At 42.1% G+C, this 18,385-nt stretch overlaps 1 protein-coding gene across 1 annotated transcript in view; it reads right to left on the reverse strand.

Annotated features, from left to right (window-relative positions):
* Positions 1–1,588: 1,588 nt before the first annotated feature.
* The window catches only part of LOC126253271 (uncharacterized), a 79,102-nt gene continuing 62,305 nt past the window's right edge, over positions 1,589–18,385 (reverse strand). Inside the window, exons 3-4 of the mRNA XM_049954485.1 lie at positions 12,828–12,986; positions 1,589–1,844 (exon numbers count right to left, since the gene is read on the reverse strand). Coding sequence (XP_049810442.1) covers positions 1,617–1,844; positions 12,828–12,986 — 387 coding nt within the window. The 3' untranslated portion in view covers positions 1,589–1,616. The remainder of the gene's footprint in view (positions 1,845–12,827; positions 12,987–18,385) is intronic.

Raw genomic sequence — 18,385 nt, forward strand, 5'->3', positions numbered from 1 at the left:
TAACACTTTTCTCTGTTCTATGTATCTAGCATTAAAGTCTCTCCTTTCATGTACAATATAAATTGATTTGTAATCCTTGCATGTCACTTGCTTAAGACTAGATGAGTTATTTTTCTCTATGTTTGTATTAGTTGCTTTTAGTTTTCTCTCTACTGAATTCTCTGTTAGATAGGCCAGTTTAAGCTCTTGTTGTATGAGGCTGTAGCCTATTCTTTGGGCTGAATTGGTGTTGTTAGAGTGTATCCTTAGCTTGTTGTTGTGGGCGTACATTGTTGATATTTCTTCTGGGTGTTAGAGTTCTAAGTGTTTGTGTTTGCGTGTTTGTAGCTGACACCGTCTGCCGACAGTGTAATATAACATTATCATGATTCTAGTGCTCCAACTAAATGTCAACGTAGGTGGTAAAGAATATGTTCGACCATATATTATTGACAGCGTAAGCATTATTAATTATGTTCAAAAACTTTATAAGGCGTCTAGACCCTTGTTTTATCAAACTATAACACTGAGTGTTTTCGTGACTAATAGTCCGACTCATTGAGACTCTAAAAGAAACTGTCTCCCAGTGTGCGGGCCAATATCAGCACTGGTTCTGAAACAGCAAAGTAGGTGAAATTCTTTGCTAACATCGTCAAATTACTGGGAAAACTGCGCTCTCACTTGATGTGAAAATCGAAAAAGTTCATTATCCATTGGAACACCCGATGACCTCCGCATATCAGTGGAGCTCTCCATACCAAAATGTCAATAAAGCGAGTCCGACTAATTTTTCTGCATGCCGGACACGGACGAATATTATCCTATCGAAAGTATATTGTGAATGAAGGATTAGATTGCGTGGAAATGCGAGAATTGGATATGGGCTGACAGATGAAACGTTATTGCCTGATTAACGACACTTTCTGCATCGTTCAACAAATGAAAATTCGAAAAGCGCAAAATCAAACATCTTGGGTAAAAGAAGAAGCTGGTTGCAGCTCGCGAACATGCTTTTGTGTCAATGCAAGGGATCAATAACCAGCTTCTTCAGAAGTCGTTCACAAACAAAATATTTCTTACTCCATGGGATTAAATCTTTCAAGAATGAAGCGTGGTGCTCCACATTTGGCAAATTCTCGAAAGTTGGTTGCCTAATTTCTCCGACTAAACTATGACTTAATATTTGTCGAACGAACTCTACCCTCAGAGGCGCTCTTTCGATTTTACTCCAAGAGCCACTCCACAGATGTTGCGTCCGCTATTGGTGGCCAGGCTTCATATACCATTAAAGCCACATCATTCGTTTGTAGAACAGCTGGAAACCTGCCTGGGCGTTGTTCTACATATCGCATTTACTTTGCTTGTCAACTTTTCACCATGTGACTCAACTGTGTATAAATCAAAGAATGAGACAATACAGTTTTACCATGAATGAAATCCACTTTCCACAAGACCACCTCTTCACCTGTCCCAGTTGCTCACTTACTGTCTTACAATCAGTCATACATAATTTTCTATTTGAAAGAAGACTATTTAGTATGAGAATGGATAGTTTCATCAATAACAGAGAATTAAAAAAAAACTGCAGTTACTTGATTGAGTGCTTGAAAATGTGATCAATTGCGAACTCTGTGGTACTAAACTGCCGGCTTCCCAGAGCGATCTGTCCTGTTCACAGAGATGTCTTGTGTCGACGTTGCAGAAGTGCCTGCGGAATCTCCGCCCAGCGGAGGTCCCAGGCGTGGCACCAGCGACTCGATGGGCTCAGTCGTGGTGAAGGAGGAGGCGCTGATGTCCAGACCCAGCTTCGCCGCCATGAACGGCTTCGCCGCCTCCACCAGTTGGTGTATACGGTCCGCTGTGTTCTGTGGGCATAGCCGACCTTTGTTGTTAGTGCTCTGTCTCGTAGTATAAATATGCAGTATATTTACTGTTAGTTACCCACGTTACAGACGTAGAGAGAAAATCATCGACTTTACCGTGTTACACTACTGAAAGATTCTCTAAGATGCGTGACGATCTTTTATTTATTTCTAGGATGCGTTGTCCCACAAGTAATTTACAACAAACTCCAATCTCACGGTTATTTTTAAGGTTTCTCTTGACTGTAAAGCAAATACTACATCTGTAAATATCATCCCCCATATGCTTAAATGAGGCTCCTTCTACCCCACTATCAGGCCGCAAACAGAACTTTCCATCCGTTAGATCTCTACCAGTTAGCTGCACCCATTAAGGCAGATAAAGGAAGTACGCCAAAAAGTGTATAGCAGTTTAAAACAGAAACCAGATAAAACCACAATTGTGAGCAGGCCGTTAGAATTACTGTGCGTCCCACGTGGCTGACAGAACATGATAAGTTTCCTCAGAGAAAGATCTGATTACGTGAATATCTACAAAATAATGCTGATACAATTATGTAACAGATACAGCGTTGGATCATTTACTGCATTATTTAATGATATTGAATACTCCGTACAATAACACCCTTGTCAGAACCGATCTTCACTCTTGGATAAATATTTCAAGGATTTATTGCCACGTCAGATGTGGATGTAACCTCAAGCGTTCGTCGACTTCACTTGTCATCATAATCACGGGTTACCTGCAAGCTATGTGGTACTTCAGCTGACGGAACTGCAACATATAGACGTCACGGAACTTCCACATCTAGAGGTTTATTTAATTATTTATTTATCGTATGGCAATACAGACACATAAGAAACAAACAGACAAATCACTAATATAACAAACGTTAATAATTGCAAACCAACATTACTAATATAACAAAGTTTACGGATTACAAACAAACATCAAGTCTATTAATATAATATATTGACTCTGGAGTTGTGAGCAGGAAGTCGTCGGGGCTCCCATTATGGACTCTTCTGGAACACTCCTCAACAATGTGGCTGATGGTCTGACTTTCTCCGCAGTCACACTGAGGGGATGGTATTTTACCCCATTTATACAGGGAGTAAGCACATCTGCCATGACGAGTTCTAATCCTATTTAGAGTGGACCACGTTTTCCGTGGTAGGTCAAAAGCAGGTGGCTTTTGCGTGATGCAAGGCATGTTATGATTTTGCCATGCCCTCCATTTTTCAGACCATGCGTTTGTGATACTGAAACCTTCTTGTACACAGTTCCTTGCTGTTCTTGTTGGCGGGTTCCTAGGTCGAAGCCTATTAGTGTTTGCAGCCTCAATGTCTTGGTGGATTGGCAGGCTTCGATTTCCCATGATGTGTTTGTATTCACGTACAAGGGCGTCAGTACGTCTCAGGTGTGGCGGCGGGATGTGGCTTAATATTGGGAGCCATTGCGTTGGAGTGGCTTTAACTAATCCAGAAATCATCCTTAGAGTGTTATGCAACTGGACATCCACCTTTTTTACATGTGGGCTGTTTAGCCAAATCGGAGCACAGTATTCGGCAGCCGAGAATACAACTGCTAAAGCAGAGGTGCGGAGAGTGGAGGCCGCTGCTCCCCAGGTAGTACCACAGAGCTTTTGAATAATGTTGTTTCTTGTCTTTAATTTTTCGGCAATCTTTGTTAGGTGCTCTTTAAAAGATAGAGTTCTATCCAGCGTCATGCCCAAGTACTTCAGAGTTTTATTATGCCTAAGAACGGTGTTTTCAAATCGAATGTTGAGTTCCTTTCCAGCGAGTTTGTTGTTGAGATGGAAGCAACTAACCTCTGTTTTGGAAGCATTTGGTTGAAGTCTCCACTTACGGAAATATTCACCCATTATCTTCAGGTCTTTCGTTAGGATATCCTCAGATGCTTCAATTGTGCTGCATCTTGTAGCGAGGGCCCAATCGTCAGCATACCCGAACTTTCTTGATTGTGTTTCCGGCAGGTCTGCAATATAGAGGCTAAACAGCAGTGGCGCAAGCACTGATCCTTGTGGTAAGACATTCTTTAGTTTTTTGATGGAGCTGTAGTCAGTGTCCATACTTATTTGGAACACCCTGTCATTGAGCATGCTGTCTATTAAGCGTGCTATAGATTTGCAAGGAATTACTCGAAGAATTTTGTACATGATGCCTTCTCTCCACAAAGTGTCGTAAGCTGTTGAGAGGTCAATAAAGGCGACTAATGTTTTCAATTTTCTCTGGAATCCCGCCTCAATGTTAGTAGTGAATGACAATACCTGGTCAGAACAACTTCTCCGTGGCCGAAAGCCTGCCTGTTCAACTGGGATCGCCCTGAACAATTCTGGGCTAATTCTGTTATATATAAGCCTCTCTAGTAATTTGTAAATTACAAACAGCAGGGCAATTGGTCTGTAGCTTTTTGAGTTGTCTGCTGGCTTCTCAGGCTTTAGAATAGCTATTACCTTAGATCGTTTGAGTTCTTGTGCGATATTGCCAGTTTGCATTATGTTTGTGAAAAATTGAGCCAGCCATACTTTAGTATACTTGCCATAGTTTATTATGAATTCAGGGTGAACGTTGTCGAAACCTGGTGCCTTTGTTGGTTTGACATCTTTCAGAGCTTTTTCTATGTCTGCGCTAGAGAAGGGCGAGAGTGTTCAGTTTCTGTGGCTTCATGTTTTAAGATTTTGAGTTCTCGCTTCACTTGGATTGTATGAGTTTTATCCTTTGGTGTCCTAGACGTGTAACTAGGTGTGCAGCTATGGCATTTGGTCTTACAGCTGCTTTTTGTCGTTGTGCTAGTGGGCTGCTACCTAGTTTTCACAGCAGTGACCATGCTTGCCTGCTAGATGTTTGGAAATTGAGGCTTTCTACAGTTTCCGTCCACTTTTGTCTTCTGGCAGCATCCAAGCTGTGAAGCAGTTCATCCGCTATTTCCTGATCTCCGGTTTCAAGGAAGCTCTGGTATAGTTCTTCGATGGTTTGGGACCATCCAGGGATGTATTCTTTGCGGTACCCTCTTGGTATGTGTTTCTTGGCCGTGCTTATCATGGCACCAACAAATCTTTGGTAATTTTTGCTAGTAGGTGGTATCCATCCCAAACATTTGTCCAGATCTGTGGAGAACGCAGTCCAATTGGCTTTTTTTAAAATTCTATCGTGGGCGAGGAATAGAGGTAATTTGCGGAATTTGAGTTCCTACCTCTATTATGATTGGACGGTGTTGACTGTGCGGAAAGTCGGACAGAACTCTACGCGAGGCCGTGAGAGGTTGGTCTCTGTTGTTGGACGAGACGAAACACAGGTCAGGGTTGTATTCCTGTCTCCAGGCAGCTTATCTAAACGTAAATCGATCCTTAGCATCGAATACATGGTATAAGTATTCGTCTTCTGCCCATTTTGCTGGTGCTTCTCCATTTGCATCATTGTCTTTATACTTCCACTGTTCATGATGACTATTGAAATCTCCAACATATGCAGCAGGATGTGGATGAGTTTGAAGAACGTGGGCTGGCCAAGGTGTAGCAGGTGGCTTATAAATATTGGAGACGGTAATGCTTCCGATTTTTGTGACAACGTTATGAATGTCTTCGTTGGTGGATGTAGAAATTAGGAAAGCGTTTTCAATATCTTGTTTGACATATGTGGCTACTCCATAAGACCTATGATAGGTCCCTCCCAACAGTTCATAGCCTGGTATTTTGCCCCTTTTATTTTGTTGTTGCACTGTATCACAATGAGTTTCCTGTATAGCAACCAAGTCAATGTTGTCATTTTTAATAGTTTTGATAGAAACTGGCACTTAGCATAGCTTATGCCTTCTATGTTTATGTGACAAATTCGAACCACGAGTCCGAGTTTCCTGGTCAGAGGGACCTGAGAAGGGCCGTTTGGTCTGTCTGGTGACATAACTCTTACTGAAAGTGTCTTATAGTCAGGAGATCCTCAGATTATCTGACTGCCAGTATGTGCTAGTTCATTTAGCGTTACCCTGGGTGCACGTTTAGTGTTACACTACGGACACGAACTAGCTTTACACCCCGGCCAAGAGGTAACTCCTGATCATGAAGACAAAGGAAATCGTTGAAACCTTGAGATTACATTCAAATATGAAGCGGCTAGAGATCTGTGAAATACTTGGCTTGGGCTAGGCTATCGACATGAAAAATCACGTTCTCATGCCTTCATCAGGCTTCTTTTTCAATATATGATCCATCTGTGGCAGGATCCACTAATGAGATACTGATTTTAAATATGTGGGTGGATACTCTTTCCATCACCATAAACATTATTTAGTGTATGAAGGGAAAGACTTTTTGCTGTGTATTCGTGTATTCATCGACGTGTATGTTGTGTTTATGAAGGGATAGGGTGACAAGCCGGACATATATATAGATGACTATGGGAAACAGATAGAAGTAACAATTATGTTGACCGGTGTAGCAGAGTAACGGTCGTTAACTTGGCATCTGGATTCGACACGTGCAGGAGTCACCTCTCTGTCCTGAAATCCAGTGCATTGCACATTAAGCTATACGAAAATATTACAGAAGTATTATATTCCTACCGAGTAATGTGTATCAACTGTCACCACACTACAGTCGCACTCTTGAGGAGCAGTATACAGAACATTTAGTTTTCCCGTGATTTCCCAAAATCGTTTAAAGCGATTGCTGAAACGATTCCTATTGAAAGGTGTAACATAACACAACAGCTGGGGAATGCCCAGATAGCTAAGTTAAGGACTTAAAATCTAGTGGGCACTGCCTTTTGGCCATCGTCATTTGTTAAGTGGCGCTCCCCTACCACTTTGTACACATTGCACCCAAGTTTTAGCTGTCCGCCATTTCCTGACGGAATGCTCATTTTTTAACCGTTTACGTTCGACCTAGGGTTTGCCGTCTGAGTTATCGGCCGTTTTACCATACGACGCGCGGGCTGTCGACCGCGTTTTACTTTTTATCCGTCATAGCAATATGGCGAAGGCCATTTAAATTCTAGTTCAGGACCTCCGTGCATTTTATAGACCTTCCTCCACGTCCCTGTTTTTAACTGTCTTCCATCACGTCGATTGGGATTGACGTGTAGTCGTTTTTAACTCCTCTCTATCTTCGTGTTCTACAGTTTTGACGTGGGCTAGTATGACCCTCGTTGTTTTTGCGCCCTAAAACGAAACAAACAAACAAGAGCACGAAAGTACTGTTCAGCCGCAGCGGCGCCGGTACGGCCACCAGCTTGAGCGGCACCAGGGAATGCCTAACTCAGCGGCTATTAGCGAATTGATGCTAAGGACTGGTCAGCGCAGGTACAAGGCGGAAAATCCTATGCTCGTTAATAAAACAACGGCAGAAGGGATGCTTCGCCAACTCTAGGAACAGGGACTTCTGCTTTTAAAAGTGAAAGAATATACAAATATTAAAGACTCAACAGAAATTCAACTGTTCTTTATAGAACTAATCTGAGTATAACAAAATCACTATCCCTATTGAAATACGGATATTTGTGATATCTCTAATAATACACAAGTAAACTTTTGAATGCAAGAATTTCAGCTGAGAGTTATATTCATTTTAATTACAAGTAAACGCAATGAGCGATCTCGACACACATTGTGTCTGATTGTAACACTCCACATATCAGTTGTGAACACTACAGGGCCAGAATCAATCTAGTTTGTCTTATAACATGGATTCAGTGCACACCAGTGTCAGATCATCATGCCCTCTACATGAACGCAATCAGTGAATCTAGCATGATACTATCATCATCGATCATTAACGCATTTTAGTTGTAAATTATTTCTTTAATACTGAACTTTTATAGTGTAAATAATATGAGGCAAAGCTTGGTGGTCCATTGCATGAAACAATTCATTTTATTAAGCATTCCTATTTATTAAACATTAGAGTTAAGAAAGAATGTAAGGTGTAAGGGAGACTGACTGTAGCCCAATGGCGTGGGCCTACATGTCGACTTGCGTCTTATTAGCTCTGAGCAGCGATGGTGGAGTGTTCAGAGGCCAACTGGTAGCCAACAGAAGGTAAAACGGGGGAGTTCATGTTACGCAGGTAAAGAGGCAGTTACATTCAGGGAGCCATAGGAACAGTTTCCTAGTGTTAGTTGAACTTCAGCGGCATGCGGTCACACTGGATAGCACATCAGTTACTGCTGAGTTGGAAGGCCACCCACAAATCCGAAAAGCCAAAATTGCAAAGAGAAGAGCAAGATGAGAACAATCTGCTTACATCGATCAGCATAGTAGCGGCACCACCGATTAGGATAGGGAAAGTAAGTTTTGTGCGATATTCAGAGCACAAGGTACAGCCGGGTGCCAGCCGGATTGCAGTAAGTTACGCACACCAGCAGTTGCGAAGGCAAATAGAGGCCACAGGGGCGTAGAACTGCCGGAGAGGGCACACAGCAGTTTGCATGGCGCAAGTCACTTGCAGAAGAGGGCCACTGGCCAACCTGAGTGTTGTGCATACGTGACGCGAAGCGGCGTGCTTGGCAAAACAGAGGCGCACAGCCAAGTATAAATAGGCGCCATTTTCTAACGAGATTCATTCAAGTGTGTCAGCTCTCCTGGACGGTGGGGCGTATCACACCACCGGTCTACACACAGGAACAGAAGGGGCGTCAGCATCCCAGTCCACGTCAGGTCGTTGGTTCGACCCTCTGAGGCCGACGTGGGGACAGCCAGCCAGTGGCGGGCAACTCTTCGGCTCGCTACCGCGGGCAGTCGTCTTGGCTCCTGACACACGCCGGAGACTTCCCGAGGTGAGGGCCACAGATTCGGACGCCGGATAGCGGGCACTTGTTCGTTGCCATGATAACGGCTATGCTGGTGAGGAGAGGGACACAGCTCGCCGCCCGCAAATCACCCCGAGCAGCGCTGACATCATCGGAGGAGGAGGAGGAGGAGATTAGTGTTTAACGTCCCGTCGACAACGAGGTCATTAGAGACGGAGCGCAAGCTCGGGTGAGGGAAGGAAATCGGCCGTGCCCTTTCAAAGGAACCATCCCGGCATTTGCCTGAAGCGATTTAGGGAAATCACGGAAAACCTAAATCAGGATGGCCGGAGACGGGATTGAACCGTCGTCCTCCCGAATGCGGACATCATCGGAACTCAGCGGGCCAGCCAAGGCCGGCATGACACAGCATTGCATTGCACAGGCCACTGGGGTGCTTCGTCAGCATTGTGTGACCCTGTGACGCAGACCGAGGTGAACGGAGCACTGTAGTGGAAGCAAATAAATCACTTGGGAAGTTCTTGCCGAGTTTCAATATGGCAACTCCTGACACCCACCCACTACATTTGGTGTCTTCCCTCTACATTTGGTCATCCTGATACATTCTGTGGCAGAAGTCGCCTAAACAGCATGTAAGAAAGAGATAAGGCAATTAAAAAAAAGCAAGAACGGGAAATTAGCTGGCTTAGATGATATACAAACAGAGAAAATAAATCACTTTGCATAACAACAGAGAAATGAATTCTGTAACTCTAAAAATTGTGTGAGTAGATGTCAAATCCAAAAGATACAGCAGAAGAGCCGAGTGACTGTTTGCTGTAACCTGATAAAGAAGACTCCAAAGAATTTTAGACTAGTTCCATTACTCTGTCATCTATAGAGACTACTGAAAGGAATGATCTTAAATCGCTTCCTACCTATAGTTTACAGCCTGCTGATACCTGAACAAGCTGGATTTTGTGCAGGTAAAAGCTGCTCAGGACAACTGATGAATCTTACGCAGTTTATATAAGATGGCTTTGAAGATCGTAAGGTAACAGGGGTGGTACTTGTCTACTTATCACTGGCCTATGACACTGTCAACCACCAGCTACTACAACTCAAGGTTTCAATACGAAGGATTTTAGCCTAACTAAGTTCATCGCAGCAATTCTGCAAAACCGCAGGTTCTTCGTCGAATTGCAAGGGAAATGTAACCGATGGAAACTACAGAAAAACGGTCTTCCCCAAGGAAGCGTGCTAGTTCCAATCCTATTCAACATGTATACAAACGCCCAACCTATAGCCCCAAAAGCAGGAGTTTCTTGTATGCTGATGACCTTGCTCTTGCCACTCAGTGCTCAGACATTGAATCAGTGGATAACGCCCTCATGACTGCCCTTGAAGATCTGTCAAGATACCATGGCAGAAATCAGTTTAAATCAAACTACTCAAAGACTCAAGTGTTGGCTTTTCATTCAAGAAATAGGGAAGTTCCTTGTAAATTGATGATAGTATGGTAAGGAACTGAGTTAGAACATTGCTAAACTTTAAAATACCTAAGAGTGGCGCTGGACAGCTCTCTTGTTTTCAAGAGACACTGCATAAATTGCAAGTTGAAAGTTTCCAGCAGGAAAAATCTGTTAAGAAAATTTGGCGGAACACAGTGGGGTAGTCAACCTGAAACCTTTTCAAATGCATTAGCGTATTCTGCAGCAGAGTACGCTTGTCATGTTTGATATAATTCGTCGCATGCCAAAAAGTTAAATGTAGCTCTCAACAGCAACTGCAGAATTATAGCAGGTTGTCTGAAATCTACTCGTTGTTTGAAATCTACTCCTGTCGAATGGATTTACTATATTGCAGCAATAACACCGCCTCCCATTCGAAGAAAAATTAATGCAAATAAAGAATGAAAGAAAGAATAACCACAACAAACCCATCCCCTGTATGTGCATAAACAATATTCGCAGCGATTGAAGTCAAGGCAGAGTTTCCTTAGAACATCAAAAGTACTTACTAAAACTGCTGAAAATGTCAGGGTGCAACTTCCATCCCTGTGCCGTCGAGTTGAGTTCAGTGAACAGTAGAACTGGAGAATTTGATACATTTTCGTGTTAATGCAATATAGCAAGCTTCACTGTGGGACTTACATTATTATTAATTATTTAAATAATTTGTGTAGGACCACCATCTTTAATTATTTGAAAGAGCTTTTTGTTTGCCTATTTCATTTAATTGTAACTTCACCTGACAGCGTTTATTTCATTTAATGTAACCAGCTGCATTTTATGTTATTTATTATTCGCAATAACTAGCCAATGTCTGGTACATTAGGCTGTCAAGCTACTGCAGGGCGTTAAAGCTGACGCGTGGGGCTCAAGCTGTACGCAAATAGTAAGCCAAATATTTTATCTGAGCCACACGTTATCCAGTACAGTCTTTGTCATATTCGTTCCCAGTAAGTCAGAGATGGTTTGTGTCCTCTTAACTTTCCTCATTCTTTCCACTCTTTTCACCGGCACTTCGCAAGGACAATGTCGATTTATTTTTCTGACCTTGTTCGTTCCAAGGATGTACTCCAATGAGCTTCCCTTCAGCTTACTTCCTTCTTATTCATGAAATCTGTGACGCTGTACACCACTCAATAAATATCAAGTGACTCTGTACTTTAGATTGAGTTTTATATTCGATGCTATTTGAGACATTTCGTTGAGGACACTGAGCTATCGACGTGAATACCATCGGTCTTATCTCGGAGAAGAGTCATGTCTTGGCTGTCACAACATTTAAGTAATTCCCACACAGAAATCAAGACGATATTATCTTTTTTCATGAGGACGCGAACAGCGCTATGAAATATGAGACAGTTGGCAGAAAATTGAAAAGAGTGATAGCTGACCCGAGAGACTCTTTAAAAACTTGTCCGATGATGACCTCACTCCTATAGAACCTAGCCTTGCAGTACTTATATTAGAAAATATTCGTAAAATTACGGAAATGAAAGGATGGATTGGAGGAGAATGTAGTCTACTGCGTGATCTCTAATTTTGGTATTAGGTTGTCACCAATATCATTTCTGCTCAACCTCGACGCATCTGTCTTTCTTTCGTTTACTCTGAGTCGATATTATGTTTTCAGTAGATAGTTATATCAAGTCGATACGTCCTGTAATTATCCCTCGCTTTCACAGAGGATAAGAGTGTCATTTTCGAAACTTATCATACCGTATATTGCCGCGTTTCCATTACACCTTATGCCTATTTTTCTCAGGGTTTCAAAGATGTTGTAACAACTCATACTGACGAGTTTTCCACGTCAACAAATCCTGTAACAGTGTCTTAATTTTTGTTATCTCTTGCTTCCATTGTGAAGCGCAAAGTCAGACCGCCCCATTGGTGACTTTATCTTTTTTAAAGCTAAACGGATCGTTTTATAAAAAAGAAAATAATTTTCTTTTCCGGTATTTTGTATTGTATTCAAGAAACTTAATACATGAGTTGCTTTCGCTTTTATCTGTCTTTGGAGCTTTATGGATGTTGATATTCCGATAGTACGATGGTATGTCTCCACCTCATATAATTTATACATTATAAATTTGGTGATCGTTTAGCTGCTACCTACCCCAGTGATTTCAATTATTCCATAGGAATATTACATATCCTTTCCTCTTGTCTGATCGCAAGTCTTCAAAAGCTCTGCCACAAATAGATTAATACTGGATTCACATGAGCCACAAACAGAAACCAGTTTATTCTATTACATCAGCAAATAGTTCCTCTCCCTTATCAACACACTGTTAATTATAGTGTAGTACACATCGAAAATATCATAAGGATTCAGTATTTCACTAACAGATTAGCCAATACTTTGTTTAGTGTAATAGTCAGGCACTATACTCAACTAGTTGCCCCTACTAATATTGGTAAGCTACGCAAGGAAAATGTTCTGGCATCACTTGATCAGTCTTGAAACGCACAGAGCTGATTTGCAGCTTTGCATTATTTGTAATTTTCCCCAAATACCCAATCAGTGGTGAGAGAGTGTAGAATCGAAATGGAATTCCCTTTCTTTTCAGCGCTGTTACAGTAAAACACTAAACACTTTTCCTAAATTCATCCAACAATATTTCGCTGAAAGAGCACCTACGTTGCTTCAATAATTTTCATTTGAGGTCGTGAATAATATCATCTGAACAAACTGTTCACAACTCTAGTAGGTCTCTTGACATTAGCGACTTACCAGAAAGGTGATGTTGAGTACCATGGCAGTGTCCTTGCTGATGTTAAAGATAACTGCAGTTACATATTCATTCACATCCAGTTCGACGCCTGTACGGTTAAACTGCGGCACTTCGTCAATCGTGGTGGTTGGCGGTGGAGTTGCTGCCTTCCTGAAGCTCTGCAACACGCAAATCAAATTGTAGACAGGTTCGTATTCCTTAGAGAGGCTTTTGACGCTGACTACGAACAAGAGATTTAGCATCATATATAGATTTTTCGTACGTTTCAATAAAAATGAAGGAAATGCCATAGGGAAATATACGAGGGTTGTTCAATAAGTAACGCCTCACAATTTTTTTTTCAAGCCATTGATATATGTATAGACAAATGTCCTTGTTGGCGCCTCACATTTTATGCTTGTTCTGTGCGCCTGTGAAGTTTCGGACTGTTTTGGCAGATGCCAGAGCTGTAGTACAGCGTCGAAATGGCGTCTACATACGACTCACGTTACAAGCAGCATACTGTTATTGAATTCTTGTGTGCAGAAAAAGAAACCGTGCTGAACATCCATAAATGTTTGTGTGCAGTGTATGGCGATGCCACAGTTGATACGAGTACAGTTAGGCGATGGGTAAAGAAAGTTACAGCTTCAGGAAAGGTAGAAACAGAGCTCCATGATAAGCAACGCCCGGGACGTCCTGTTACAGCCACTGCTCCAGACATGCTGAATCTTGCGGATGTCATGTGGCGACCGGAGCATCACAACTCGACAATTGGCTCTACAGCTGTCGGCCAGCACTGGAAGTGCGTCTGCAATTATCGAGGCTCTGGGATATTCAAAGAGGTGCTGTGCTCTCCGTGGCTTCCACGAATGCTCACAGCGGACCACAAGATTCAAAGAAAGACCATTTCATCTGAATTGTTGAAGCGTTTTGAGAGCGACGGAGAGGCCTTTCTGTCACTTTGAAGATGATGGGAGTGTCACTCGTGCAGTGAAAACATGCTCTTCCACAAAGTTGGCGTACGTTCGTAGAGACCACGTAAAAAATAGGACATAGATAAGACATGTTGATCTATATTGTCACCAAATTCTGACTCTTGACAATAAATATGTTCCGAGGAAAAAATGTGGGACATTACTTACTGAATGACCTTCGTCTGGTAGTAAAAAATTGAATAATATGTATCTAACGTAAGCATGAGGATGATACATTTGAGAACATCAAAGAGAAAGTAATAGTTACAAGTAAACTGAAGCTAATGATGCAATATATTAAATATCGGTAGAAACTAAGAACGATTCTTTTTACCACGTAAATAACTGCTTCGGTGAGATCAGGAAGGCAATGATTCCACGTAGACTAACTTACGAGAAGCGTGGAAGAACTGTGATTCTTCTATTGCTTCCGACGAAATTGATCACAAGTCAACACCCAGATGTCAGTGTCCAACCGTTTATATTTTAAATTACAATCTAAATGAGAAATACATAATTACGAAGTTAGTTAGAATATCCACATAAACAAAACCTAGTGGTGGTGAAACATCGTACAAATTCTGTGCAGAAACCCTTTTCCTTATTGAACTCAACTGGATGAACGAGACTAACAAGGGAGTTATTAACACAGAATTATATAGTGATTATTTCAGCTTTATTAACAGAAGGTCCACAGAGAAAAAAAAAAGCTATTATTTGACGTGTCTTCACATTACACAAACTTCATTGAAATAACTGTTCGACTAACACAAAGAAGTGATAGGATGTATTTTCTTGGGGTGGGGGGAGGGGAGAGGATTTGTTGGTCTGATGACTTGTTAGATTAGGTTCGACATGAATTCATTTCCTCCGCCAGTCTCTTCATCTCAGAGTACCACTTAACTCAATTTCCTCAATTACGTGTTGGGTATCTTCCGATATCTGGCTTCCCCTATAGTTTTTGCCCTAGAGCACCACTGAAGGTACTCTCTGATGTCTTAACACATGGCTATCATCCTGCCCCCCCCCCCCCCCCCCTTCGTCAATTTTTCTCATACGTTCTTCACCAATTGTGCAAGGACCATTTCATTCTTTATCGTATCACTCCACATAATTTTAAACATCTTTCTATAGCACCACATCTCAAATGCTTTGATTCTAATCTCTTCCGGATTTTCCACAGTCACTGATTCATTTCCGTACAATGTTGTGCTCCAAAACTAATTCTCAGAAATTTATTGCTCAAATTAAGGCCGATGTTCGATAGCAGTAGACTCCTTTCGGCCAGAAATGTCCTCTGCCCTTTGCTAGTCTGCTTCTTATGTCCTCCTTGTTCGTCTGTCAAGTGTTATTTTGCTTCCAAGGTAAGATAGTCCTTAACTTCATTTGCATCGTGGTCACAAATATGGATGCTATGTTGTCATTTCTGCTACAAGTCAATACTCGCGTCGTTATTTTATTTATTATAAATACATATTCTGTACTCAAACAAGTCGGGCCATTAAACACTTCTTGCACTTCTTCCTCACTTATACTAAGGATAGAAATGTCGTCAGCGTATCTTAATCTCGCTCTTGAACCTTCCTTTTATTTCCCTCACTGCTTTTATGAAGTCTATATTGAATACTGGATCGAAAGATTGCATCATTATCCTACATCTTCTTCAATCCGGGCACTTTGTTCTTTGTCATCCATTCTTTCCTTCGCTCTTGGTTCTTGCATATGTGGCAGACTGGTGTTAAAATGTAAAGACATAAGTAACTTTTGCATGATGCATCACTGCCAATTAACACAACTCGATATAATTTGAATATACAAGCAAGGAATTGCTGCGATATAGCACAGAAAGTAACTAAAAGAAATAAGGAATGAAACGAACAGAAATAACACTTGTATCAAGGACGATACTTACACTGAAGTCATCGCGATTTATAATAGTCTCCTGGACATTACAAAAGGTGAAGGCGGAGAATGGTTCTAAATAGGGTGTGTCTTCATCTGCAACGTGCTCCGATGCTGGCCATAAGTTTGGTTAGGAGTTATTGTGGTATGACGTTCCATTCGCGAGGCTGACAGTTGCTAGATGGTAGCTGGTGCATGTGGAAGTACTACAACACGTCTCCAAAATGCATCCCACACGTGCCCGATGGGATTTAAGTCAGGGAACGTTCAAGCTAGTCCATTTGCCAGATATCCTTTCTTTCCGATGGCTCAGCTATCTGTGGTTGCCGAACCACTCGTCCATTGCCATGATTAAAAATGAGTCAGGGCCGAATGCACTCCGAAAATATGCAGGTTGGAAAGGAGAACAGTGTCACAGTAACATTGACCGGTGAGTGTCCTGCGTCCAATGATTTGGAGGTCTGTACGCCCACATCATATCACCTGGACTTCCAAAACGACATATTCCGTAATGTTCGTGGGTGCATTACGTGTTCCCGCCACTCACCATGTGAGGGTACGTCCAGAATAACCACACAGACTGAATCTGCTCTTATCGAAGAAGAACACGCAACCCATTTCTCGTTGGTCCCGTCATTATGCTCTTGCGACCATCGGAAACGCTGCCGCCTGTGTGCGGATGTCCACGGAACACAATGTACTGATCGTCGGGCAAAGAGACTACCGCCCATGCAGTCACCGTGCCATTATGGAGTGTGAGACTGCGTGCCTTTCAGTCATGGCAAATGTGGTTGCAAATACAACCGCTGTTTTATGTGGGTCCCTTCTTGTCTGTTGCACGATGTAGCGGTCGTCTGCTGATGCAGTTCACAGTGGTCGACAATCTTTGGTCAGCAGTGCCTGTGATTGTAAATGCCCGCCGTTTGCGTAAAAGAAGACTGTGAGCAACAGTGGTCTCCTGGATACATTCGTCATGGTTAGTCCTTCTTCTAGTTTCCCGATGGTTCCCTCACGTGTGAAGCCATCCAAATGTGGTCTCTGGACCATGTTGTAGTGAAGGACAACGCAAAACTCCATAACTGCTCGCTGATTGACTTATACACACACACACACACACACACACACACACATACACACACACACTAACATTTTTCATTCCTTTAACTAACTCGTGTTGTAGGGATTGGCCCATTTGGTGTTATAATCACACTAACCTCACGCCATATGCCGTCCGACTTTCTGTGCACGACTGGGAGACTTCTCGAAACATTGTCCCACGCTATCAAACATTTCCACAGAGTAATTGAAGTATTATGTTACTTTACCTAGCTCGACCTTGGCAGACCAATGTATAATATCCGCCTTCTTCTATAGCTTCGTTCCACCTGCATGAGAATTTCAACCGTCTTGCACAATCTGATGATGTCGAAAGCCTTTTGTAGCTCAAGAAACGCCATGAAACTGTCTTGATTTTCCTTATGGCTTGTTTCCATTGTCAAGCTCAAGATCAAGACTGCCTCTCTTGATTTTTACCTCTTCTGAAGCGAAATAGATGGTTATCTAATAGGTCCTCAGTTTTCTTTTGTATTCTTCTATACATCACTCTTGATGCATGAGAATCTGATTGTGCGATAGTTTTCGCACTTATCCACCCTTGCTGTGTTCGGGATTGAGTGGACAACATTTCCCCGATAGTCGTTTGGTTACCACTCCCATAAACGACCGTAGGTATTCCAAAGGAATGAGTACTTTCTACCTTATTTGATTGCAGATTTTACAGAGCCGTTATAATTTCTGACTGTAACAGTGGATCACCTATGTATTCCAATGGGTGTTCATAACTAAAGTTCAGTTTTCAAAACCCTGAGGAAATAAGACCATTGCTCAGAATGACGTCAAATATGGGTAGCACATTATTGTCGCACGGGGAAATGTCAAGGAGGAAAAAATGTAAACTTCCTAACGTTAATTGGGTCGGCTACAAATGACAGATGAATCGCAATACGACATCTAAGGTCTGAGGTGCACATTATACCATTCGTTTTAGTAAATCTGCGTGACTGCACAGGGTAGGCAGTCAACAGTTGTGGCACTATGAATTATATATGTCCACCCATCACGGCAGTGTCATGCCACATCTGATGGGAAAAAGGTTTTTAATTGTCCTCGGTCCAAAAGCCGCTTGAAAAGCAAAATAACCACGGTTTCTAGTTGGCGTGAGAAACGCAAGTCGTGTTCAGTATGCTGTTCGCCTGTAACACTACGCTACTGCGTACGATACTTATTAAAGCCTGTACTATGGTAAGTTGACGGGCTTCACCTTATAAGAAAGGATTTTGGGGTAGATATTGACCGCGTGTACCCGAATGGAGGCAAAATCAGACTTTCACCCACTCAGTAACAACAATGATGCGTCAAGCCAGTCTGAAGTGCAACTACACGTTAGGACGGACAAGAAACGACACAGCAGATGCTACCAAATTGCTAATAATACGGTCGCCAGCCTAATTAGGCATTAACTGAGTTTCTTCCCAGTACAAGTTGATGTATGTTGATACAAAACAACACGTAATAGCACTGCATAATGTGGTAAATTTTAGAACCAGAAAATCTACTGAACTAATGATTTCACTTTCTGTACTAATGTGAACAAGCCATAAATACACAACAATACACTATAATGTTTACTACAAACTTCG

This window comes from Schistocerca nitens, chromosome 4 (assembly GCF_023898315.1).
Source record: "Schistocerca nitens isolate TAMUIC-IGC-003100 chromosome 4, iqSchNite1.1, whole genome shotgun sequence".
Classification (NCBI taxonomy): Eukaryota; Metazoa; Arthropoda; class Insecta; order Orthoptera; family Acrididae; genus Schistocerca; species Schistocerca nitens.